The following is a 26608-nucleotide window of genomic DNA, read 5'->3' as shown; positions in this document are numbered from 1 at the left end:
TAAAAATGTGTTTTAAAAGGCCATGGTGTAACTGACTTAACCATCTAACAAATCATTAAATACCACATTATCAGGTTTTCAATCAGTACCGTGGACTTTCCTAACAAATAGGAAGCAGCCCTAATTCCTAGTATAAGAGACTAATCAATAGGTGACAGTGAATTTTCTTGAACCATACTCACCGCCTCCACCTCCGCAGGGTCATACCAGACGTTAATATATGGATGCTGTAAGGCTTCATCTACTGATATCCGCTTAGCAGGATCAATAATAAGCATCTTTGACAACAGGTCTCGGGCCTGGCTAGCTGTAAATACAAATTTCAAGTTCAATACATGGGTTAGTCCAACATAAAACAGCTAAATGATACTGAAGTGCCTTTTTATGAGTAGACCTACCATTTACCTTCAGGGAAACTAAGATTAAATAACTTACATTTTACCACACCAAGTTCTTTTAACTTTACTACTATATAGGGAACATTTAAAAAAATGACATTAGGCTTCTCTCTTTACTTTGGTAATCTAGAACATCTAGTCATGAAAATTGTGTTAAGCAGGGGAATCTTCATTCTCATATCATCAGTTTCTCATTCATTTGACTTTGCTGGTTAATTACTATTATGGGGCAGATTTAACAGGTCAGTCAGAATTAATGTATACATATCTAAGCTACAAACAATGTACAACATGACCTTAATAAAGTTTTGTAAAAAAAATATATATCTCCCTGGAAAAGTGGCCCCAATGGCATAATTGGTGTAGTCATGTCCTTCTGGGGGTGGATGATTGACTACTTGAGATGCATGAGAATTTTGAATGATACCTCTTCTCACTCCATTGGCTGTCAGTTAAATAGGCCACCCCAGTTCAAGTGCACAATACCATTATTTATTAGAGAAAGTTCACTTTTCTTATTAAATTTGAATGTAAAACAAAATACACTTGCTTAAATAATGATCTCTTATGTAATGAAAACCAATCAATCAATCTGATTACATGTCTCTGCAATATAAGCTGAGGCTGTCACAGAATGATGTTTGAAAATGAGTAGTGCACATACATGTATTGAAATGAATTCATCAATTACTAACATTATAGAAGAAAAGTGTCATCTGTGAAAACTGCTGATTATGTGATCATATTGAATATATTTTTTTAATTAAAAAAATATAATTTTAACAGGTAATGATGTCAGTCACCATGGAATACAATCAATATTTTAAAATAAATAAATACATACATGCATACATATATAAAGTACACTTTTATCAACATGTGAATGGTTGATATCTTTTAAACTTAACTTTACCTGCCTTTTCTGGAAATATAACACAGTTCAGTTCATTCTAAAAATGTAACATTACTGTCTAAAGATACTTAAACTGATAACTAACAAACACTGCTTATTTAAAAATGCTATTTAAAATGATTACATAGAAACATGTATGAAGTGTGTCCTGTCTTTATGTATACAAACATCCTAGCTGTATATATATATATAAAACGACAATACTTGGGTACATATACAACACATAATAAAAAGTCTGATCAGGTATTTCACACTATATAGAAGTCAATGACATTTATGACACTGTGTTAAAATTAGTGTGTATGGGTTGATCAAAACTATCAAAACTAAGGAAATGCTATGTTAGGCATTCTGACCCTAACTTGGCATCCCTTTCTCTTTACAAGTAGTGGAAATGACAAGGCAGCACAAGTAACCAGACAGAGACATCAGGTAGGACAAACAACAATCAACGCTCTGTAGTTAACCGAGACATCCATCCAACACTATGATGCATCACATTTCCTTATGTTTTAAGTTTAACCCTAACTGGTACATTAATTATGTTTTTGAAAATAATATATATATACACACACACATGCATTCACACAATACAGTAAAAATACACACATACAGATTGACTGGGGGAAAGATGTACTTATTTTCTCTGCTCCCTGGATTATAAACACCTTTCTTCTCCCAAATTGATTCCTCTATAAACATACACAGTAGTGTAAGAGCATCGGATGGGTGTCCTCCTTTTATTAGGAAAGGTGTACACATGGGGGAAAATGTGTGGCTTGCCTGATAATTACATTTAATTTAATAATCTTGTTTTTGCAAAACAGAACAGTTTCCGTACACACTATTAATTAAGTTTATCCTTTAATGTAACAGCACATCACAATTTTTTCATCAAACAATTACACTATGCCTTTGTTTTACTAAAAAACAAAACAAAAAAACAAATAGTGCTAAATTTTTTGGCAGCACATATATCAGGAACTATTGCTTGGGGGCGGGCAGGGATAGGACACTTTGGAGACTATAGTGGATTTTAAAGAGCAGTCAGTCATCTGTTTGTGGAAGGATACTAATTCAGTAACAGAGAAAAGAAGAAGCAACAAAATATGTGCTCCACCCCAGTCAGTCTGTACAGCACTCCCAAGTCATATTTGTGTATGTGTGTGTGTTTATAAGTTATGTTTCACTGCATCGAGCCCATTATCCCTGTTCACAAGTCTAGCAACAAGAGATACAGGCAACGTTTAAAGCAGTGGTTAAATGGTGCTTAGGTAAGCTATAGTCTTTAAGTTTTTTTAAATAGAAGAGACATATTCTCTGTATGTTGCTGTTAGTAAAGTTTCACTGTAAGGATACTATGCTTTAGCACAAATCAAAACTTTGACCTGTCATGAAATTGTACCCTATCATGTTTTGATTTATAAATTTTAGAAGAGGATTTAAATAATAAATTAAACCGTGATAAGGTACAGATCTGTACATTGCAATTCGCAAGTAGGTGAAAGTCTTGATTTGGTCTAGCCCTATTTTTAGATTATCTTCTGCAATTTGAAATTTGAAAATAATATTTTCACATTGAAGGTATTGCAAATTTCAAATCCTTAACAGCAAGTGCTGTATTAACTTTTTCATACCTCTAATCCAGGTAGGAGGGAACCCTGGTCCTGGAATGACAGAATCCAGCAGATTTTATTAGACTTCTTTAATCATCATTTCATAATGCTTTTTTTTTTAAAGTATGTATTGTGGCCCCAGTGCATTAGTACAATAAAAAGGTATTATATTAAGAACACTACATAAATAAGAAATGTTTGAAATTAATGTACTTGTTAAATTGTTGCGAGTTACAGAAATGTTTGATATTTTTATTTTCAAAATGATCCATTATTTTTGTAATTCACTGCTACTCATGTATGTGGTATGCATCATAAACTAGCATTTTTAGTGTGCTACCAATTGGATGGATGCTCAGAGTTATAGAATTGAAAACAAAATAAATTGGGGAAGTGTGTTTCACAATTATTATTATATTTTTACAATTTGCATATGGATTCAAATTAATCTAGTTTGGTTCAAGAGACAGTCTGAAAGATGTAATTGCAATCTGATTCCTAATATTATAGTGGTAAATATAAAGTTTCTGGATTGTTGTTCTTAATGAGTAGGGTGAGCTGCCCTTGCTTTTTGCTTTTGTTTAAAAGTTTATTTTCAGTGAATATTGTCCAAACTGAGATTTTGCAGTCCTGCAATATTCAAACATGTGAGTTTGCCTCCTTGATTATTAATGTTTTCACAGAATCCTCAATGGATTTTATTATTATATCCAATAGCCACAAGGATTGTCCACTCTGAACCCCCATTCAAAAAGTTTAATTCTGTTTAAAAGAACAGTTTTTTGTATTTTTCTATACATAGCATTTGTAATGGACCACAAAGCGTTATAACTTTCACTGCAGGAAAATAAAAAAAATATGATTCAAATAAATATGGGTGTTCACAAGAAATGTCATCAAAGTGACTAGTGGAAAAATTGTCTTCAGCCATAGCTAGATTGTTCTTTTCAGTGGCTTATTAGTATTTATTAGATTTTCCAGGTCTCCTTTAAAAATGAAAAGTTAAGCTTTCAGCATTTCCTTTTGTCTTTTCATTTTCAGTTTGAATATTTTAACCTCAGTATGTATCTGCTCCTAACAGGCAGTGTCCTACTGGTGTAGCAGGCAGGATGAATATAAACTGGTACTTGTGTCAGAAAGATGAATGGCTTTGATGTTTAAATGCTGTGGACGACTGGGTTTTACTCTCATGTATATCAAGTATAAGGCAATATATGTCAAATGCAATCCTGCAGAGAAAACTACCCTCCTAGCATGCATAATGCCCTCCTGCTTATATTAATCTGTATTATAATGTTCTGAAAAATAAACAACCTGCTTAGGGACAATAAAAATACACAAACTGAATATGAAAGTTTTAAAAGGGAAGGATATTTGTGAATATACATCTTCAGCAGTATTAGGCAATATTTGCTTAGTACCAATAGTAATATAGTATTATAACATAGGAAAGTAGTATGCAGTTTAATTGACATTACTTCTTAAACTAAATTATTCAAACCATGTTGCATGGTTTCATATAAAGTTTATGAATACCTTCAACTACAACTAGGTGGTATATTATGGCAAGCCAAATGATCATTTAGAGATATCTTTAATTAATTTCAAGATATCTTCAAATATTTCAAGATATCTTCAAATAATTCCAGATATCTTCAAATATTTCAAGATATCTCAATCGTTTAAAGCAGTGGTTTTCAAACCAGTCCTGGAGTACCCCATGCCCTGCTGGTTTTTGTTCCAACTGAGGTCTTAATTACATAATGTAACAGTATATCGCTTTGTTAGTTCAATTAAGGATTCAATTAAGCAATTAAGACCTTGGCTGGAACAAAAACCAGCAGGGCAGGGGGCACTCCAGGACCGGTTTGAAAACCACTGGTTTAAAGATATCTGCAAATCAATTAGAGATATCTGCAAATCATTTAAATATATCTCATTTAAAAGTACATTTACAGATATATCTAAATGATTTGCAGATATTTTAAATTACTTACAGATATCTTGATTTTTTTTTAGATATCTTTAAATCATTTAGAGATATCTTCAAATCACTTCCTGTATGTAGCCCAAGATTATCACTTCCTGTTAACACATTTCTATGTAACTGAATGAGGAAGCAGGAAGCAGGACAATCTCAGCCAAAATACAAGAAGTCATTTGAAGATATCTTGAAATGATTTGCAGATATCTCTAAATGAAAAGGTAGTCATTTGCAGATATCTCTAAATCATTTAAAGATATCTTCAAATAATATAGAGATATCTGCAAATCATTTAGAGATATCTTTAAAAGCACCTTATTTAGATATCTCTAAATGGTTTGCAGATATTGCTACATTATTTAAAGATATCTTTATATGATTTAGAGATATTGAGTTTGATCCTTACATATTTCTACATACTCATTAAAACATTTAGCCAGAATTGAAGGTGACATTTTCCACCACTGATTTGAAATGTATTGGATATGATGATTATAATATAAATGTAACAAAGATAAAATGTTAATGAGGTCAAGCTATTGCATTTAAATAGGTTCATTGAAAAGTTTAATTCAAAATGTCCCATTGTAATCAATGGTTTAAGATAGCTGGTTTAGTGAAATAACACTGCATTGACTTTCAAGTGGTTTTATCTTCAACTGACATTTAGTTTACTTTGTAGAAGAGCATGCAGGCAAATCTGAAAACTTTGTTCAACTTGAGTTTACCATATTATCCTGTTTGTAGCACCCACTTGCCAGCCATGCTTACAGGTCGATATAATTAGTAATGCTAGGCTAAACTGGAACACTGATGAATATATTTAAATATACATAACTTCCCATAACATGTCCAAAATACTGACATGATACTATTAAAACAACATGAGACTTAGTGTTATAGTTGGTTGTACATTAAATCATTAAGTTCCCTAATCATGTTATGGTTGGACAATTTGTTTTTCACAGATTCTGAGCTGAAAAGATCTTACCTTTCAGTTTGTTGTGCTCTGAGTCTGCAGGGAAGAGACAGTCTGGGAACAGCTTGGGGAAGGTGAGTCCTGCATACTTGGGTCTGTTCTCCACGTAGTTACGTACTGTTGGCTGCAGCTTTTTCATGAAATCTGGAGATGGTGTGCCCAGCTGCTCAATTACCTTGTTCCACTGGTCAATGTCTGAGATGGTGATGGTTCAGGAAAATAGATACACAATCTAAAAATCTACGATATACAATGGATGCCACAGAAGTGACAACGTAATAGTGTTAAGTTGTATGACAGGCAAGAGGTTACTCTCCTTGGTTCTGCTGGAAAGTTCTGAAAGTAAAGCATTTACTGTAAAACTTTTATAGTAATATCAAATATCAATATTATGCACAAACATATAGGTGCCTGTTTCAAATTTGCACTGTAATTTCCAAGGCTTATATTATGCATTTATTTTTGCTAAGCCATGGCTTTTCATTTTGTATCATGGTCTGCCATATCTATGAAATTCTATAATGTGATTTTTCTGTGCCTTACTATACTTTTACCATGGTATACCACATTCTAGTTTGATTATGATAGACAGCTAGCACATATCACTACTTATGTCAGTCTAGATTTGTTTTTCAATTGTTCCACTTATTGAGTGCATTTTAAATGTCTTATTATGATTTAATCATTATCAGCAATTTCAGATGGTTAAGGATGTACTATGCAAATTTTAATGAAAGAAAAGTTTTCAGTTGTGAACAGTGTTAATTTAGTCAGCATTTTTAGTCTAGCTGACGAAAACCTTTCGGTTCAATGTTTTGGTTAAATTGTCGTCTCTGTGTTTTACTTAGTCTCAGCCATAATGTAGTCTAATCACTAGTTATTGATTTAGTCTGTCAGAATTGTTTAATATTTGTTTTTCAGTATTTAGTGGAGCATGTAAAAACTCTGCGTCTCGCTGTATCTATAACAAATATATTCTGCACACCAAACATTATAATTTAACCAGAAGGCATAAGACAAGGTTACAGGGCAGCTACATGCACTGAATTAATATAAGTTTGAAGTATTCTGCAGTGATCACTATGAATGTTTGCTAATATTTATGGCATGCAGATGAAAGCAACATCAAACAAATTAACAAATTAACAATAACAGCAACAATAATTACAATACTAATAGTAAAAAGAAATACAAATTAATTTGCTTTTCCTGATTAATTTTCTTTAGTTAGTACTGTAATAGTCACATCTGTAACTGCCCTGAATCTTGTTTGATACTGAAAAGTACAATATGCACATTTCAAAATATTGTACAAGTACATGGTTTACTTCTTGAGTCACAAAAAAGCTTGATAATTGGATCATACACTTGCACACTTCTCTAACGTGCATACAGAGAAAGAGGGAAGGGACAGTGTGTCTGCATGTGTGTGCATAATCATGTGTGTTTGTGTGAAAGAGAGAGAGAGAGAGAGAGAGAGAGAGAGACCTGAATCAGTAAGGCTAAGGAAAAAAATAAGATCAATTCTTGATGTTGTTTAAGTTTAATTTTATCTTGACTCAAAACTACTTTTGGATGGGTCATTGTCTATCTATCTATTAATCTATCTACCTCTGTAACAGGCTGGTATCTGTCTTGGTTCTGCTGTTGGTGGTGTGTTCCTCTGTGTGGGAGTTATTTTAAATATTTGTTGAATTCCAGTAACTTAAAATACAACATCCTGGTCAACATGTTTTGGTTGTTTATTGCTTCCCCTTCCAATAGATAGTCTAGTATAGTCTCGTCCATCTCCAGCAAAGAGACAAATTAAATAAATGCACATGAACAATATTTTAAATTATATACAACATAATAAAGTCAGTGAAGACGTACCATACAAAGTGCAAAAATGTTCAGAAAAATTCTCTAATAGGTTATGTCAACCCCTTAAAATTAAGAGTTAGTAAGAACATCTATAACTACCTGTTGTCTCTTGTGTGGATTATATCCTTTTTTTTCTTTATCAGGTTCAAATTGAATAAAACTAACTATTTTCACTGATGTATATTAAACCTAAAATAGTATGCTCAATAAAATGAAAATAAAGGCATTACAGGAAGTGGTGGTGAAGTGTTATAAGATTCCTCCTATACTGGGAAGCTTTCTTTCTTTTCTCATGTAGCTAATACTAATTATGCAGTAATACCAACATAAAATATTAACACACCATTTGCTGTTAACTTTGTACTCTTTTAAATAATGTCTTAGAAAGGATCTCAGTACGTATCTGTTATGATAGTATTTAAAAGAGAAAATGTACTTCTTCGTGTTGTGCATGTGCTAGAGAGCACTTTCTCTAATAAAAACCTTTAATTAAACAATGTGCTTGATACAGCCTCTTTCCCAGCTTAATAGGATAATTTGACATTAGAAAGTATCATTAATCCTTTAACAAGTGCTTGGTTTTAGAAGTCCCCACAAATAGAATTAATATTTATTATTGGAGTGCAATTACTACCTGTGTCTGTACATCATTAATTGGTAAACTAAGAGTTGTTTAGATGGGTTTAAGAGCGCAATTGCTTATTAAACAAGTTGAGTACTATACACAATTCTGTTTGCTCAATGTCTTGACAAGAACTCACGTAAAGTAGGCTATAGATAAAAGGTGAACAAAGAGCTAATTAAGAAAATGCTCAATAATGGCTCAATAAGTCTAAGCAATTTAATCTTTTTTAATAAAAAATATTGATACAAATAGTTAATTAGTTAATCTAAGATCATAACAGTTTACAAGATGTAAAATGTATTATGTGCAAAAAATAACTAATTCAAGCATACAGCTATACTCAAAATATAATTTGCCATTCAAATATGATTGATATAGGGCTGAAAATAAAGGCATTGTTTGCATGACTTCATAGCTTACTATCTACTTAATTGAAAGCCCAGCTGGAATAAATAACAGAGGACAGAAGGGGCACGGGAGACAAGAACTGAGAAATCCTGAGGTACTCCAACCCCTTTAACACTGGCAATTTCAAATTAAAAATCATAGTGTGTATTAATGTGTTCTGCTGCATTACTGTATATTCTTATAATGCATTTATTAAAAACTGTTGGGGAAAACATTTGACACAAATGTATGAAGAAATAATTGAATAGGCTACATTACTTTTTTCTGTTTAATTTATGTATAGGGTGATTTACCTGCTTTTAAACAGATTTTGATCAGATTAAGATTAATTTAATTTGAATAACTACAGTGAGCATTTTTATAGAGGCCCATAAAAAGCTGAACAACTGTTACCAAAGACATTTGAACAATTTAATGCAAAACCTCTCCATCAAAATTGGAAACCTCTCCAATGTAAATGTAACAGAAGTAACCCTATGTACCAGTGTAAAAGGTGTACAATGTCAACTAATACATCCCTTTAATACACTGTATACATACTACAACACATGATAAAGACTGTATAGAATCCAAAGCTTGATACTATTGCAGTAGCAAATCCAATACTTGATGTCAGGTCTTGATGCCACCATGTAGTTCTGGGTTTGTAATTTGCAACTTTGATGGGTCAAAGTTTTGGTTGTATCCAAGCTCTGGCCTACACCATTAAGCTCTTCTGCTTATTTAATATAGTATTGACCAGGTATAGTGCCATGTAAAAAATCATACCATATGTGCAATGGTAATTTAAAAATCTGATCTCTACATGTGTCTTCCCTAGAAAATAAATACCAGTATATTATTAGATTCCATATGTATAAGTTGACCTGGAGAATTGTTTGTAATTAATTGGTGGCACTCATACAGCTAATTTTAATTTTATATATATATATATATATATATATATATATATATATATATATATATATATATATATATATATTAAACATCACTGTTTTAACCATTCTGTACTTTTTAGTAAAAGATGACTGCATTTTATTCTGTGCTGAACAAAAATATATATCGACTAATGTAACACATTTATTACTAACATATTAAATTAAATCAAAATCCCATTCAGATCTAAACGTTTACTACAAGTCGTCCAAGGTTTTAGCTTTTTTTCTTTTGTTGTTAATTCATGGGAAGAGGTATGCTTTAGTTCTTTTTTCTATTTAGGCTAGATTTGTTTTGCAAAACGTAATGTGAAATTTTCAGTTTTGCTATAACAATTACATCATTATTGGATCAATTCCAATGATCAATATGAAGGATTAAATGTAACTGTAATTATGTTTAAATTGTTATTGAAATGGAATTAATTGTTTTGTGTAAACTATGTTACATAAATATCAAAAAGGGTTCAATGTTAACAGCAGAATAAAGTTTTTGTTACAAATTATGTTACAAATACAAGTCATCATTACAATTCCTGCTTATTTGCTGTATATTCTGGGAAGAAGTGAATGAATGTGGTATGGGAAGCAGCCAAAACATGGTTTTGAATGATTCTTTTATAGCCTGTATGAAGGTCATGTACTGGCTTTTTTTAATAACTCATTTGTTCTTGCATCCAAGCAATCATGTATGTCCTTGTGTGATATGGAGGAAGAATTCATGGAAGGGCTTAGCAAGGAGAACTGAAACAATAACAACATATACTCTCATACTCAGCTGGTAAAGAAACCACAGAATACACTAACCTTGTATTATTATTATTATTATTATTATTATTATTATTATCATTATTATTATTATTATTTATTGGCAGACACCCTTAATGTTAAAAGTTAAACAAGTAAAAGTAAACAATACAAACACAACTGGAATTCACTTCTCTATATATACAATGTATTTGCTTGAAACTCATACTTGTAGTTTTTACTGTCGGGTTGTGTATATCTAACGTATTACTATTTAATTCCTATTACAATTTTAAAGAGGAGCACATTCAAACTTGGCACATTCATTCAGGTGCTTCTCAGAAACATTATTCTTTACTAAGCAGAGGCTGGCCAATATTTAGGACACTGTCCTATAAGCAGGATCAGTGCAGAACCTGCCGTGAGTTCACTTTCACAAAGGGAATTCAACTTTTTACGTAAAACATGCCATAATACTGCTAGGAAACACTTTTCTTACAAAAATCTAGATATGAATACAATATATTGTCTTGTATTTATTTATTATTAAATACTGAATATAGGCAAAATGGAAATGGAAATAATGGAAGAAAGAAAGATGCTGAAAATCATTGAAAATCGCGTCTCATTCTGTAAGGTAAGGATGCAGTATCCCTGGTCAATACAAAACTGTTCAAATGTATTTGTTTCTGCTCAAAGACCCAGTGTGACTGGAGGAACAGTGGAATGGTTGTGAAATATGACAAATTAGTTTGACTCATTAAACCTCTGGATGTCATCTGGTTCCACATTTACCTGTGTAGCATAATAGTTTTAACTCTGGGGAAGTTGCTGAAAATTTTTTTCTCCTGTCCTCCCTGTTTTACTCCATCTTCTAATCACCATAACTGTGTATCTCTCAGAGCATGTAGAAAAGCAAAATCATTCCTTTCATGCACTATTTTTCACTTCCCCTCCAACAATCTGCAGGTCTTCAAAGTGCTACAAAGCTGTCTTTCCCATAATCTTTCTCTATATCTATCATTGCAGGGAGTTATTAACCATGACCACTGGGCTTTCCTTCCCTCCCACAACTCTTTTTTGTGAGTAAAATAAATGCTTTAAATCACTTTATTAAACTGGGTCAGGATCACTTAACAAAAATAAAAAATCACATGTAGTTAAGAGGATGTCATTCTACAGATAACTATGTAATCAAGGCTTCATAGGAAGGATACGATCAGTGCCAGGGAATAACACAGTCCCTCTAATCACTTCACCAAAGATGCACCCCACTGACCACATATCAACTGAAACCAAAATAACAGCAAATGTAAAAAGGGCGTACAAGTTAGATGAACAAGAATTATAACAATATTGGTGTGAAATCCTTGCAAATGACATTCTGAGCTTGTTGCCTAATAAAAAAGGGATATAAATAGTACTTGAAGTCAAACTTGCCATTAGAACATACACATCTGCAATGTCTTTCCTCAATTTCAATAATTTCTGATTGTCCTGGTTGCTCACTTATAATATTTAGTTTATTATTAATATTAATTTCAAGTGCAGACAATGATTACAATCAACCAGAATTATCTACAGACATACAATCCTATTTCTGTAAGAAGGGTAAACTGATTTATCTGGTAACATACAAGCTGGCTGTATTTTGCATCTATTTAAAAAAAAAGGATTTATTTTTTAATGAAATATATTGTTTGTCACTTTGCGTGCTGGACATGCTAGAACAATACTTCTGCCACAGAAATGTGTAGGTTGCTGTGGGCGTGAAAATGTTTCAAACACAATTTTCAAGACTTACTTTTGTCTACAGCTCTGAAAATTTAGGACCACAATGGAAATAAGTAATTTGACTTTATTGTCTTTTAATCCTAAGTTTTTTCTGTTATATATGTACAATATAATTTTGTCTGTGAGGATATATATGTTATATTGTGTTTTGTAAGTGTATTGAAAGACCCTGGTTTGTGTATTACTATGAAGACTTCTGACAGTATTTCTACTGGTGTGTAAGATACCCCCTTGTTTAGTCAGAACAGTTACATTCTGATGATTCAATATCATATTAACCTTGTTAAGTAATCCACACTATAGCTTCGCATTGTCTGTGAAATGTAGTTCACCATTCAGCAAAATTATGATTCACTTGTCTGGCACAACATTTTAATCTGAAATCTGTGTACTTGCTAATTTATCTCTGTAATACTAGAAGAATTCAACCAGTTCATGTAAATCAAGAGTAATGTGCTGTGATAATAATGTGATTATATTCAGCACATAATGGGAATTTGAACCTCTGGAATGTATTGCTTAATTGCCATTACTTCAAAGATCTTTATGATTACATATGTCCTCCTCAATGGAAACAGTTGTTTAATTTATTATTCATATTTACACTGCCTGCCAAAAGAGAGTGTACATCAGTGTATAAATAGGCTTTTTCATGTATTTAATAGCATTTTCTTCTGTAAATATATGTAGTACATGTACTCATGAACAAATAGTCTTCTTTCTTATAATGTTAATAAACAAGGTGTTTTCAGTAAATAACATTTATTTACAATGTTCATTTACAAAAAACAAGCTGTGTTTTAAGGGTGGGTGTGACAGTCCAAACTACAGTATACCTCTCTATAGGGTTAGCAAGCATTGAGGTAGGTATTTGTTAGTTCATTCTTCTTTTTTTGTGGGATTATTTACATGCAATTATTAATTACACTGTATAATGTGGTATTCTGTAAAATGAGCATTCCACATATTATTGATCAAGCTATTGCCTAGATAAGCCATTCTAATTTGCTTACATTCCTGACCAAGGAGCAGGATTAAATCAAAAATGTTGGCGCTGCGAGTCGCTCGCAGAAGCATTAGCGCATGTCTGCGAATGGAAATCGCGCTGCTAAACTATCGCGGTATTAAATCTGACCCGATTTGCGCTGCAAAACGACCTACGCGCAGCTCCATTCTGGCCCAATGCGAGAGAATAAAACACAGCTTTCACAGCCGCTACTACAGCACTACACACTGTACTCAGTCGCGCTTTCATGTGTAGTTAGATGCTACTCTCTTCTAATTTTTAAAGTAAATCCCATGATGTACAGTTGTGTAGTTTGCTATTAGCGGCTGTTTAAAGTTGTAGTTAATCCCGCCCAACAATACAGTGCGAGTGGTTACATTTTCGCTGAATTTAATCAAGAAAATATCTGCGAGAAAACAACCTGAAAATGCTCTCACAGGTCCTCTAGTTTTAGACAACTTCGGAGTTGGTGATGTACGAAGTGCTGACGAAGTGCGGTCCGGGGGGGTGTTGGCGATGTGCGGTCCAGGTGTCTACACGGGGCGACTGGCCCACATGTGAATCGACTGGCCAACCGAAGTAAAAAATGGACCGGCCCTTCTGGCATTTGCCAAAACTGCCTGATGGCCAGTCTGCCTATGGGTTAGCATACATATTGTTGTTCAAATATATCAGCCAGCAGTTCACGAGTTGAGCATTCACCATCACTCACATCCAGATACAGCCTAGAAATCAGTGTAAGTCTCCTTTCTTACAGTGTATCTGTATCCTAGAAGCCGTGCATCTTGTAATCAAAGTTCGGACATATCAGGTTTTCAATAATTCAATAGTTTGCGAACATTTTTGATTTAATCCTGCCCCAAGTTTTTTTTTTCTTTGTTAGCCAGTTGCTCAACAAGTCTACAAACTATATTCATGATTTCAATTTTCAGACAAAAGCAAGTGATCTTTTCAGTCTTTCTCTGGAAGCCTCCAGCACCAACAGTTTTCAGAATCCACACTGGCTAAAAAAGCATAGCAAGGGAAGGATGTTAAATGTGAGTGTACATAGTGTGTCTACATAACATATTTATTAACAGTTATTTGAATGTTTTTCTTTTGTGTAGAAAGGCCACAAAATGACTGCATTACAACATACTGGTAAAACTTCCTTGTACAGCCATATCCATTGAAAACACAGCCTGAAACAATATATATATATATATATATATATATATATATATATATATATATATATATAAAGCATTTACTGATTTAAATTGACTGATACTTAAAAAAAAATAAAAAATAATAATGGAATGCTTGCATCTGTACCTGTCTCAAGACAGCTTGTATTAAAGATATGATTCATAAACCGATTTTGCAAATAAATTATGTTGTTTAGTCTAGTAATGTATTGTTTATTTTGCACTATTAACTTACATGTAAGTATGAAGTTATCTTCTACTTAATTTGTGCTATTGTTATGACATTTAAAATGACACATTCTCTTAAAGTAAATTATTGCTGTGCTTATTTCTGTGAATTTTTACCTTCCAACTCTATTATAGCCAACTGTTGCATTTAGACCCTCAAAAGTCAACCAGTCATGTTTTATTATTTAAGAGTATTAAGCTAAAGAAAAATATTGTAAATAAGTTTGATTTTCAAAGAAAATTTGAATATTCTCAATTGCATAAGTATTTAACCCCTTTGCTATAGCAAACTTAAATCAGTTCGAGTGGAAAATATTTGTTTGAAAGGTTACAAAAGTATGTGATATGGTCTCCGTATTAGTGTAATCAAAGTTATTTACCTTGACTTTAGATTAAATCTGTTTCTGTAAGTTAAATATTGAATTCCAAGCCACAACTCACATAGTGCTATGTCAACCCAACCATAAAGACACAGGAGTGTTTTCGAAACAAGTCAGGGAAAAAGTGATAGAGAAGCAGAGATCGGGTTACAAGAAAATGTCAAAGTCAATATGGTGAAGACCACCATTAAGTGGAATGTGCTTAAAACCACCCAATCACTACCCAGATCAGGTTGCCCCTCCAAACTGAGCAGGAAATTGGTTAGGAATGCCACTGCACAGCCAGCAGTGACTTTGAAACATTTGTAAAGTTCTATCTATGTCTGAGATGAGAGTCAATGATCAAACAACAATATCCCGGTCCCTATATAAAGCTGGCTTGTATGAGCAAGTGGCAAAAATGCACCCATTACTAAAAAAGTTAAATCTCACATGAGGTGTGCAAAAAGCATGTAAATGACACTGAAGACATGTGATGGAAAGTTCTGTGGTCAGACAAACATGCATCCTTTTGATCTAAATTTAAAGCATTACATCTGGCTCAAGCCCAACACAGTACCTCACCTTTTCAACACCATCATAACTGTAAAGCATAGAGGTGGTACCATCATGTTATGGGGATGCTTTACATCAGCAGGGACAGGGGAAGCTTATCAGGATTGAGGGGAAATGGATGGTGTAATGTACAGGCAAATGCTAGTGGAAAACTTGCTTGAGTAAGCCAAGAATCAATACTGTGTCGAAAAGATCACATTTCAGTAGCATAATAATCCAAAGTACAAGGTCAAAGCCACACTGGGATGGTTTAAAATTGAGAAAGTGAACGTCCTTGAATTGCCTTGACAAAGTCCAAACTTGAATCCAATAGAAAATGTATGGTGAGACTTGAAGATTGCAGTCCATCAATGGTCACCAATGAATTGGTCAGAATTGCAGACATTTTGCCAGGAAAAATGGAAACAAATGACACCATCCTACTGTACAAAGCTGATAGAAACCTATCCAAAACAGTAATACTACCCAATTGCTTCCAATTGTTTCTACCAAGTACTGACGTAGGGGACTGAATACTTATGCAATTACAATTCATATATTTTCTTTGCAGGTTTGGTGACATTCAACCTCCTTGATCCTTAGAATTTTTAATAAAAAAGAACATAAAATTGATCTACCATGATTTAAAAACATGATTTGTTTGGTAGGGGGTGACATTTTGTGCAAGGCACTGCATATCTCATACTAATGGCAAACACATTGAGGCCTGTAAGTCTGCTGCTGTATCCAAATTTTTTTTTTTAAAGAAATCAAAACATTTAAAATGTTAAAATAATATGTGAAATAAATACATATGTATATACTTTTGAATGCAAGATGCTTAACTCACCCTGACATTCATACCAATCATGAAATGTAAAAATGCATGTGTTATAAACCTTTTATAGATTCTTCTCAACACATATCATTTTATACTAAGAACTAGTGTATACACTTAATGAACTTCAAGGTGTGAAAATCAAGATAGTTTTCAGAAAGAGGGAGAGGGAAGCAAAAGATACAGATATAAGGATGCTGGAGAATATCTGAGAGTCAAAGATACAGAGCAGACAAATGATAATGGCAGTTAGGTGGAAAAGAGGTGAAAAGAGCAATGGAGAACTACATGATGGTTTTTTTTTAATCAGAATCTTATCCCCAATCTGTTTGATCTAATTGAAGAGACTGCTAACAGCATTTCCCAGGACCCCATTCCTGTTTTTCTAACTGGAAACAAATAAACAGTTAAGAATTCAAACAATAATAGTAATTGGCATTCAGACTGGAATGGGTCTGGTGGAAGTATCAGAAATAGGAGACTACCTACTAAATGGAGCAAAACTTTTTTTTCAGTCAGAAGAGGCCTGCCTGTCTGGTTATTATCCCATTTTCAAAATGTGTCCTTTACAAAAACAGATTGCAGAAAGCATCCAAGCCAAGTGTTATCCTTAGCAACAGTACATTGCAAAAATATAATAGTGTTTGTTTGAGCCCTAATTACACCTATGCTTGGGATGTCAATATGGGTGGATATGTTTTACTTTTTACACACAATTATCCTGGAAATGTAACAGTTTACTTTTGTATTTCTTGATACTTGTACTATTTACACAATGTTTCTTAGTGTAGTTCAGAATTACAGGTGATGGAAATCATTGCCTTTATACTAAACACATGTCCACATTTCCAAAATAATTGTCTATAAGCAGCCATCAAAGCATTTGCTGTTGAAAATACAGGAGGGGAGCACAATCCATTGGCAATGCTCACAACACACACATGTAACATTTTTTAAATACTAGAAGAAGTTTTTGTCAACTATACGAGTTTCCACAAAGCTGAACTGCAACAAATTATTATATGGCTAATGTCTTCTAATGTAGCTAGTGTGAACTATAGTGTCTAATGCTCAAAGGTAATCCTGAAGTTTCTTGAAAGAGACCCCCAAAACTCCTTAAGTAAAAGAGTAACTCCTCTTTTGCTGTGCTAAACATTTTATACTATCCTTCAACATTTCAACATGAGATCATGTTCATTATAACACTTAAATTAATATACATTTTTAAAGCTCTAGAATATTGTTATTACATTTGATTCCAGTTCTAACATGTAAACCAGGCTTTCTGTCTAAAGTTGTTTTCAATTTATGTTTTGTTTTTTTGTTTCGCTTTCCTATATTCATTAACTTGATAGCAGGACCACATGGCTCCCTTTGCTACAGTAAATCTCCAAACCAATTATGTTGCATATGTTCTTCTCTGACATTTACAAAATGACATGAAGTGCAGATTTAAAATGTCATAATATATATATTTCTTTCCTTTGTATTAAATGTTATGTTTATATTGATTTGCTGATGTGCGAAATTAGGACTGTGAAAATGCAATCCAAACTACAATCATATTAATAAGTTAATGAATGAATTAATATCAAGCTGCTTAGTAGTTGATATATAATTGATATTGACATATCCACTAGTGAAAAATGCAAAGACAATGGGCTGGATTAAATCAAAACTTTGACCCACTCGCTAATAGAAAACTTCAGAATTGCACTCAGTTGCGGCTTCATTTTTAGTAAGATGACACTTTCTTCTAATCATAAATGTAACCACTATGATGTACAGGTTTTTAGTTTGATATTAGTGGGTGGGTCAAAGTTTTGATTTAATCTGGCCCAATGTTTATATCTGGATATGTTATAGCACCTATACACAGGTTCACCTTTAACTCCCTCTCAATTGTCAGTACACAATGGCTTATACTTCAGGATTCTGATATTCAAGTGAATTTGTTTTCCAAATGTAGGGGAATGATATTTTATGAACAAATCCTGTGAAATCAGGGGCCAGATGAAATAAAAACTTTGACCCACTCTGAGTCACTAATCTGGCCACAGGTGGCATTTTTAATATTTGATCAAAATAGAAGAAATATTCAGGCAGAAATCAAATTTTATGAATAAATAAGTGTTAATGTGTTCATGTTATAATGTTATAAGCACTACATCTACAAAGCAAAACAAACTGCTACACTCAGTTAAACATACCTATTAACATACAAACTCTTAACAACAAAAAAACAAATTGGGAGCTACTTTTCCATTCCTTCATTTTTTTCTTAACAAACACGCCCTCTTAAAAAGAGCTGCATCTAAAGCTCTAGTCATAAATGCATTCTCCAAATAAACAGAAAATTGTAGCAAAAATCTCTAAGCTACTATTCTCTAATACTTAGAAGTATCAACATTTGTCTAACAGTGAGCATTGCCATATTCTTCTCTGGCATTTGAATAAGACAGCTGCACAAGTTTTCTACTGATTCTGGGAGATTTATCCCAAATGCCAAAATAACCATTCAGGTGGTATGACTTTGGTGTAAATGGGCTAAAACAGGGATCTCAAGTTAGGGAAACTCCTAGCTATATTATTGTGACACTGAGAAAATTAGAGTACTCACTAGAAGCCACATTTTTTCAACAGCTAGCCTAATTCAGTTGACCAGTGTAATGCATGTGTATTGACTGACAGATTTATAATTAACCATTATAAGTTGTCCTTTATCTGATATAAAAGTGCTAAAAACAGTTGCATCTACACTACAGAGAATTTAATACTGTACTTGAGAACCAAACTTGAGACTAACTCGGGGGCAGTCTACAGTCCGGATATAAATTAGATTGTAGGTAGTGCAGTTAACCAGAAATGTGGATAGCATAATACCAATCTAATACCAATCTACCGGTTCTCCACAATCCCAAAATGCTTGTTATGTTATGAGCATGGGCACTGCAAATACTATACAACAATGAAGCAAACTAGGCCTATATAACCATAGTCTTCTCCTGTTTTCTTGTGCTTTTGAAGGCAAAATACATGTGAAGCATGTGTTCTGCACCCATGGAGTCCCATAGACCATAAATGCATGGTGGGCTATAGCATACTGTGCATTGAGCTGTAAGGAACTGTAACCGAACTACACGTGGATGCAGCAATGCTGACTAAATATACAGTGAGGGAAAAAAGTATTTGATCCCCTGCTGATTTTGTACATCAGCCCACTGACAAAGAAATGATCAGTCTATAATTTTAATGGTAGGTGTATTTTAACAGTGAGAGACAGAATAACAACAAAAAAATCAAGAAAAACACATTTCAAAAAATGTAAGAGTAATCAAGAAAGAAGGAATGGCAGCATCAAGTAACTGTTAAGCCCAAAAACAAACAAACAAAAAAAACAGTAACACAAATCTAGTACAAAGTTGAGGAGAAGATGAATGGTATGAAATTTAGTGAATATTTATGGAAAACTATCTATTCAATGGTTTTGCAATTTTGGTGATAAAGCATTGAAATTAACTAAATGTACTAAGGTACCTAACAGGTGTATACAGGTCAGTTTACAACTGACCATGAACAAACATTGGGTGCATAATCTCCCAGTAGATTAACAAATAAGGAAAGAAATGGTGTTGTCCTTCTTAATAATAATAATAATAATAATAATAATAATAATAATAATAATAATAATAATAAACAGGCATTAAGGAACCCCATGGTATTCTTTATGTGACATGAAATCAGATTTTTTTTTTCCTTCCTACAAAACAGCTTCCATAGTTAACAATCTGCACTTGATCACACCCAATCAAAACACAGGTGACCATCAGATGATTATCTGTATGTATTGACAGACAGCCAGTGCTTATGACTGTTAAAATTTACAGTTTTATAGAATTCCCCCAAAGTTATAAACTGTGTGAGCTTGGATTGCTGACAGTGATAATCCTCAGAGTCTCAGAGTAGCTTACATTACTAGAAAGTATTTATGCTTGTGTGGTTTTGCAAAGTTTACAATTGTAATTAAAGGTTTTTTGTAAGGTGTAAGTTAGTGCTATATATAACAAGCTTGTTATACATCCTGTCTTTTTTAATGGAGAAAATCTCTGAAATATCACAGAATAAAATCATCTCTTCATATGTAATATAGCACTGTAAATGCCAAAAATATTGTCTCTAAAGTATGAACTGATTGTAATGGAACAATTAAATAAAAGGTTTGTACAGTACATAGTTAATTATGTCCCCTTTTCAGGTTTCCTGTGGGTTGAGGACATTATCAAGCTTGTTTCCTGCTTGGTCTCTTTATTGTTCAATCAATACACAATGCTATAATCTGCATATCAACATAAGTAACATTAAAACCCCCACTGAGGTTACTCTGAGTCTAGGGTTTGTTAATTATTTACTTATTCAATGCAATTTACTTGGTCTGTTATATTATATTAATGATTGTTGTGTAGTCATCATGAACCAGGAAGGCTTCCTACCACAATACATCATTCTACAATGATTTTTTACACATGGTCTTCTGGATTTAATTTAGCACTTTTGATTTTGAAATTAAAAATAAACAAATATTGTAAAAATCATTAATTGAAGAAAAAAAAATTCTCTGCCAGCTGTAATAATATAAACCGAAAAGAAAACTGTTATTGATGGAACATCCGATTGGAGATCCGAATCATAACAACTTCTACCATCTGGACAAGGATACAGTCCCTTCCTGGAAAAAGGATTTTGTGACGGACCATTTCTCCCATAATGCACCCAACTGACCATATATCAACTGTTGGTACAGAAAAAAGAATAGTTGCAAGGAAAAATGAGAAGTTAGCATAAACAAGACATTGCTGACAAGGGGACAGCGACAAGTGATTTGAATGGAGCAGTTATTCTAAGACAAAACAGCATTAGTAGAAAAGGAATAAAGCTAAAAAAAAATCACTATTCCTTGGATTAAGAGCATCCAAGAATACCTCATGAGGGAACTACAAAACAGAAAATCCATAATTGCTGTGATCCAAAAGTCTCCATTAAGTATATTAATGTGAACTAAATTACTTCAGAGCATTCCCAAAGGTCAGACAATATTAAGTGTATAGTACTATCAATGTTTTTCCAAAGGTATTAATTGTGTATTACTGCTCCAATTCCCAGTTTATCTTATACCTTAATTTATATTATATGTAGTGGCAAATATATCCAGGGCAGATCTGCATACTTTTTTATTGAGTTTAATTTTTGTATCTGACCACAAATTAAAATTATTACATTTATAATAAATAAATATATTTATATGATAAATAAATTCCATATCTGCACAAAAACATGTGCATACAGTATAATTAAACTCAATAAATCTCTAGAATGTTTGCATATGCGTTGTGGTATGTACGTTTTTGATAACAACAGTATTTAATATTATAAGATATTAAATAAATGTTTATGCTACAGCATAAGCACGTTTCTTAATTCCGATGTCCTAGTTTTTTAAATTACCTTATTATTGTAGGCTTTTTGATGCTGAAAGCAGATGTGAATAAAAAAAAATAACTAATACTAAAATGCTGACTACATCACGCAAAAGAATATGACTGGAATACAGTTCAATCCAAGTCTCCACACAGAAAAAATAGTGTTGACTGATTCTGCTGTAAGCAGTTAGAATGAAGCCATACCATTCTCCTTGTATCCCATTCCCAGAATGACCTCTGGAGCTCTGTAATACCGAGTCACCACATATGGGGTCATCATGAAGCTGGTGCCCGCAGTCCTCGCCAATCCAAAGTCAAGGATTTTGAGTGTACAATCAGACTTCACCACAATATTGCTAGGTTTTAGATCCTTTGGGGCAAGAAAAATAATTGCACGAAGCTAGCATTAGAACACTTTTTGTATTCATAGTTTGTAACAAATATCCTTCGACTACAACTGTATGTACAGGTATACCCCACTAGGCACGACTCCACAATGTACTGATTCATCATAGCACACATTTATTAAATGAATTAATTAATTTGAAAATTAAATTTAAAAAATCATTAAAATATCAAATGTTAGCAAAATTGAAATGCAACACTTGCCTTGTGTACATAGATGGCATAGGTATTTAAAAAATAATCAGTCATGTACAGTAATTTAAAAACAAATCTATTCAAATCTACGGAGTCAAAACTCAAACAAAGCACATGCTCCCTGCAGTCAGACTCCACCTCCCCTTGAAAGAAATTGATATTGGTAGATTTGTTTAGCTTCATTATTTTAGTTCTAGTTTTATAGAGAGAAAATGTTAAAAAGGAACAAAAAGTATTATAATCTGCACAAAATGTGCCAGAAGTCATAGCTCTGAGGGAGAATCTAAAATGAAGTGAAAAAGCATTATTCAGGAGCCAGAAACTTTGGCAGACTAAAAATGTAATTCCAATCAATATGGTGAGTTTATTGAAGAGTTTATGAAACCATTAATCCAATGTATTTATGACTCCGTTTGGCATGAATTTCATTTAGCATGAATTGCTCTTGAACCTATCCCTCGTGCAAACTGAGCTATACATGTATATGTAATATTAAATAATAATGTTAAATACTTCCAGACTTCAGAAACTAAAATGAGCACAACATTGTGACATCAGGTAGAGCAACTGCAGCCTGTAGCTCCCTCACCCTGTGAATGATTCCAGCGGAGTGCAGGTGTTTGATTCCACACAGCATCTGATACAGTAGGTAGGACATTCTCTCATGGTCCAGCTCCATCTGAATCACTTGACAAAGGTTGGCGTCCATCAGCTCCATAACCAGATAACTAAAAGAAAGGCCACAAACATCCATGACTATCTATCATTTTAATCATTTGTTTAGTGTTGATCATCTGTAAAAATAAAAATAAGCTACATTTAAATTTAAATTAGATGAGAGATGATGATGATGATTATGATTATTATTATTTGTATTTGTATTCCAAATTCATATATTCCAAACACTTAAAATTCTGAATACTTCTGCCATGTAAATGTACCAAATATGTGTTCTAAGAAAATACTTTTACTGGTTAACAAAATAAATAATTATTTCTGCACAGCAGTATTATCTTTGTATGGAAACACATCTGCACTGTATAATAATATTGAAAAAATATTCTACGATTTGAAGCCTATCAATGCTTGATACCAACTACCAACAGTCAGATTCCTTTTCTTTATTTCCAACATATTGATTTTCACTTGATTAAATTTGTGCCTCTAAGAAATAAATTAAGCCTGTGTTGTAAAAACCTAATTTACTGTGTAAGAAAGGCACAAGAGTAGAAATCAAATAATTAAATTAATTGAACACCAATGTCTAACGTAAGCATTTTTGTTTGTCATATGTACTAATGCTATGAATATCTGATATTGTTTCTACTATCATACAATATAGATATACTACTTAGTCTTATCCTGTAGCAATAGTACTTTACACAATTCATGTTATGACATTGCTTCAGTATTAGCCGATTGTTTATTATTATTGTTTAAAAATACGCAATTTATGAGAAATAGCACTTCCACTATTTGCAAATAAAATTTTGCAATAACCACATTTCATCCTATTGTGTTTCATAGAATAGGTTATCTCATGTGAACAAAATTATGGTTTTGCTTCTTATATATTGTCTGGAGTTTGGAAGTAATTATTTAATATATTTGTTACATTCTCTTTGTTTGTTATTTATACGATTTAAAGTAAGTGTTGCAAATAAGAAAGCCTGTATGTAATATAAGATATTGGCAGTTACACTTTTCTAAAATAAGTGTGTTATAGGTAGGCTCTGTAATCATGTGCTTGGCAAGACTCCTCTATGTTTAAAATTCTTTCTCTAACCACATCAAGATTCAATTGCAGATAAAATACACATATCATTCTTTCCACATCAAGAATATACAAGGTGCAATCATTTAACTATCAGGCTCACAAACTGTATGCACAATTTTTTGCAGCATACATATCAACTCTGCAGTGTCACAGTTTACAAATGTGTACAGATATTAGAAATGTTGAGAATATATACATAGAGAGAGAGAGAGAGAGAGAGAGAGAGAGAGAGAGAGAGAGAGAGAGAGAGAGATGGCACCAAGGAGGCAGGAGGCACATACAAAATTGATCAAAATTAAAACTGTTTTATTTAAATAAACACCAAAACAAACCCAGCAGGAAACATTTTCAGGACAAACAACACGGGGAACAATGCACAAAGATTTAGAGCTGTGTTTACAATACAAGTGAATGAATAATCAAATAAATAATCTTTAGAACAAGGCATAAAGATTCACAACTACCACCAAACTATATGTTATCCCCTTGCTGCAGTTTTGTTCTTTTTGCATTAATATAATAATTGTAATTAACATACGAGTAATGTACTTCTTACCAAACATGTAACACATTATTTGTGAGTCATCATTTAAATGAAAAATCGATTTCTTACAGTATACCCCTACTATCAACCTAAAATGGATGTGTTGAGCATCATTACATAAATCGGAGCAAAAGTCAAACAATTTGAAAGCACTTCTCAGATGAACTTGAAAAGAATTGCATATTTCTATACAAAGAACAGTAATGTGCAGTAACATCACAGCATATGCTAATTTAGGGTCTAAATTTCAGGAAATGGATACAGTAAATTAGATTAATAGATCATAGAAATGTAAACTGACACTGTCATATAATTTCAGGTAGGTCTTGATTCATTACATTTTAAATGAGTAAGGCAAAAATCCAGGTGTTTAGTGATTTACACAATTTAAACATGTATTTATAGAGAAACAAACTAAGATTTAATTTGTTATTTTTATTTTAATATTATTGTTTTCCTTTCCAGTTTAAAAGTTATGCTTATAATGAAGTTGATATTACTTATCGTTATACATCACATAAGCATGCAAAATCAAAGACCTCCCTGAATCTGGAGGCTTGCATGCATTCAAGCTTGAACCTAAATATCTATGAAAACTATGCAACCAGTTTTCGTCAAGGCAAAGTATGATAATAATAAGAATTCTAGCAGAACCGAAGTAAAACACAATTCAAATACTTATTGTGATATTTTGCTGTATAATTTTCAGGTCCTTTTTAACAAAGTTTGGAACTAGAGTTTAGAGTGGCTGAATGCTGAATATATCCTTATGTAAGTTAGTAAATTTACTATAGATTTTTGATGTCATGACTGTACTATGGTGTCACAGTGGTTCGTGCCTCATAGCTCCTGGGACCCAGGTTCAGTTCCACCCATGGGTGTCTGTATGTGTGGAGTTTGCCTGTTCTCCCTGTGATCCCATGGGTTTTCACTTGGTGCTTTGGTATCCTCTCACATCCCAAAAATAGGTTGCTTAGGGTGATTGGGGCTACTCTAAACTGCCCTCTAGTCATGTGAATATGGCGTGTGTGTGTGCTTCACTGCAGTGGGCTGGTGTCCCATCCTGGGTCTACCCTGCCTTGCACCCTGTACCCTTTGGGTTAAGCTCTAGCTCACTGTGACCTTGGTAATGGATGAATGGATGGATTTTACTATGGTTGTACCATAGTATTACAGTGGTTTTCTATCTCTTAACATGCATTCACTGTGCTTTACTACACTTTACCACTAACCAGGGCCAGACAGAATCTGCGGGCACGGATTTTTAACAAAAAAGCGTGGAATCCATTCAAGCACGCAGAAAATGTATAAAAATAAAACTTAAAACATGATGAGCGAAATTAAAGTATCACTTACTGTAACATAACAACATCCCCCTAGTAATAGCATATCATGCAACACATGCACTGTAAAATAGTCTCTCATCTGTATTTTGACCAGTGCGCTCTGGGGGACAGCGTGAAATATGACACCTGAGTTCCAGGGCTTTCAGAGGGTGTTTGGATTGGCTAGATATTCGTAGAGTCATGGTCTTTGATTGGGTTAAAAAATTTAAGATCTCTAGGCTGATGACATATACATAGTAATGTCCTTTCCATTGGTCAATACTATGCCTATGTTCTGCAGTTGTGCAATTGCCAACAAAGACGCAATGTAAACAAACCACACATGATTCTTTTCAGCAGAATCTCAATTAAGCAGCTAAAAACGCATCTCTCTATCACAAATCGTTTCCCCACAAATTAATGCTTTGTAATTGATTAATATGTATAAAG

At 33.1% G+C, this 26608-nt stretch overlaps 1 protein-coding gene across 10 annotated transcripts in view; it reads right to left on the bottom strand.

Moving 5' to 3' along the window:
• Positions 1-26608, bottom strand: part of mapk10 (mitogen-activated protein kinase 10) — a 128131-nt gene that overhangs the window by 12996 nt on the left and 88527 nt on the right. For 7 of the 10 annotated variants that reach the window (XM_066710759.1, XM_066710758.1, XM_066710757.1 and 4 more), the window contains 6 exons: positions 23102-23240; positions 22117-22282; positions 21153-21224; positions 5903-6085; positions 2949-2978; positions 183-307 (listed from right to left, as the gene is read on the bottom strand). In XM_066710759.1, the coding sequence (XP_066566856.1) occupies positions 183-307; positions 2949-2978; positions 5903-6085; positions 21153-21224; positions 22117-22282; positions 23102-23240 (715 nt within the window). The remainder of the gene's footprint in view (positions 1-182; positions 308-2948; positions 2979-5902; positions 6086-21152; positions 21225-22116; positions 22283-23101; positions 23241-26608) is intronic. The other 3 variants (XM_066710761.1, XM_066710754.1, XM_066710755.1) reach the window with 1 other exon arrangement.

Source organism: Amia ocellicauda, chromosome 8 (genome assembly GCF_036373705.1).
Source record: "Amia ocellicauda isolate fAmiCal2 chromosome 8, fAmiCal2.hap1, whole genome shotgun sequence".
NCBI lineage: Eukaryota > Metazoa > Chordata > Actinopteri > Amiiformes > Amiidae > Amia > Amia ocellicauda.
Note: the sequence above shows the minus strand (reverse complement) of the source record. Positions and strands in the feature narration are given on the sequence as shown.